The sequence below is a fragment of the Nanorana parkeri genome, unplaced genomic scaffold, assembly GCF_000935625.1.
Source record: "Nanorana parkeri isolate BGI_ZX_2015 unplaced genomic scaffold, ASM93562v1 scaffold3416, whole genome shotgun sequence".
Taxonomy (NCBI): Eukaryota; Metazoa; Chordata; class Amphibia; order Anura; family Dicroglossidae; genus Nanorana; species Nanorana parkeri.
In genome coordinates this window covers 21727-22856 of record NW_017309684.1, presented here as the reverse complement: position 1 = coordinate 22856, position 1130 = coordinate 21727, and the positions used below count along the sequence as shown (strand labels likewise).

Here is a 1130-nt window from a genome sequence, read left to right as displayed (position 1 = left end):
AGGCGATTGCCCCTCACACACGCCAGGCGATTGCCCCTCACACACGCCAGGCGATTGCCCCTCACACACGCCAGGCGATTGCCCCTCACACACGCCAGGCGATTGCCCCTCACACACGCCAGGCGATTGCCCCTCACATATACATTAGCATGGACTGGGGCAGCAGAGGGGTTAATAAGAGCGGGCGGGCGGGCGCACCTCTTGTTTGGTTTTGCTGGTGTAGCCCTGGACGGACTCCCGGGCCACGAGGGTTTCCAGTGCGTCTTGGACGGTGCGGATCTTCTCCGATTGGATGTCCAGCTGCAGGGTGAAGAAGGGCTGCAGGGTGGCCGACTCCTTGGAGCTCTGCTGGTACACGACGGACCTGGAAGAAAGAGGGGACAGCGCGACGTCAAAATCAGTGACCTCCCAATGCGGCAGCACAGAGACTCCTTCACCCGGGCGTCATACACACTGTAACCCAGGGGGAGCAAACCTCCCCCATGGGTGAAACTACAAATCCCATGATGCATCTCTCTCCAGGAGCCATGTCTGTGGCTGTGAGAATCTTGCAATGCCTCATGGGATTTGTAGTTTCACCCATGGGGGAGGTTTGCTACCCCTGCTTATAGCTTGTGGAAAAGAGACGCACACATCGGCTGTTTAATCTACGATGCTGCGGAGCTGCTCGAACCCCTGGTGACCCCCTCAGGGAAGTCCTTGTTCAGGCACTTCCTGTTCTAGTGACAACGCCCTGCCCTGGTCTCCCAGCTGTGTCCTTGCATGGTCACCCGGCCATAGGGGCTTCCGGCGACCATTCCAACACACGACACAGACCGACACTGTTGTCACCACCAGAAAACTGGCCCTGAGAAATGCCACGCAGTCACGCCTGGAGTCATGTAGACAGGAAGTGGCGGAAAGGATGCTGCAGGAGATCAGCAGGCCGGAGATTTAACAAAGGATTGTATTCGTTGCAACGCGACATAACTCTGCGTGCGGGTATTTGAAGCTCTCGCACAGATCGCCGCAGCCGAGTCTCCTTCTGTTTCTCATCCTGACTCGGGCCCCGACCCGACCATACGCGAGGCCGGTTTTACAAACAGCGGACACTTCGGGTCCCCCGCCCCCCACCCTCGGGTCCCCCCCAC

General features: G+C 58.8%; 1 protein-coding gene across 1 annotated transcript in view; it reads right to left on the bottom strand.

Annotated features, from left to right (window-relative positions):
* Positions 1 to 1130, bottom strand: part of USP10 (ubiquitin specific peptidase 10) — a 29207-nt gene that overhangs the window by 11093 nt on the left and 16984 nt on the right. The window contains 1 exon segment of the mRNA XM_018574956.1: positions 195 to 364. Coding sequence (XP_018430458.1) covers positions 195 to 364 — 170 coding nt within the window.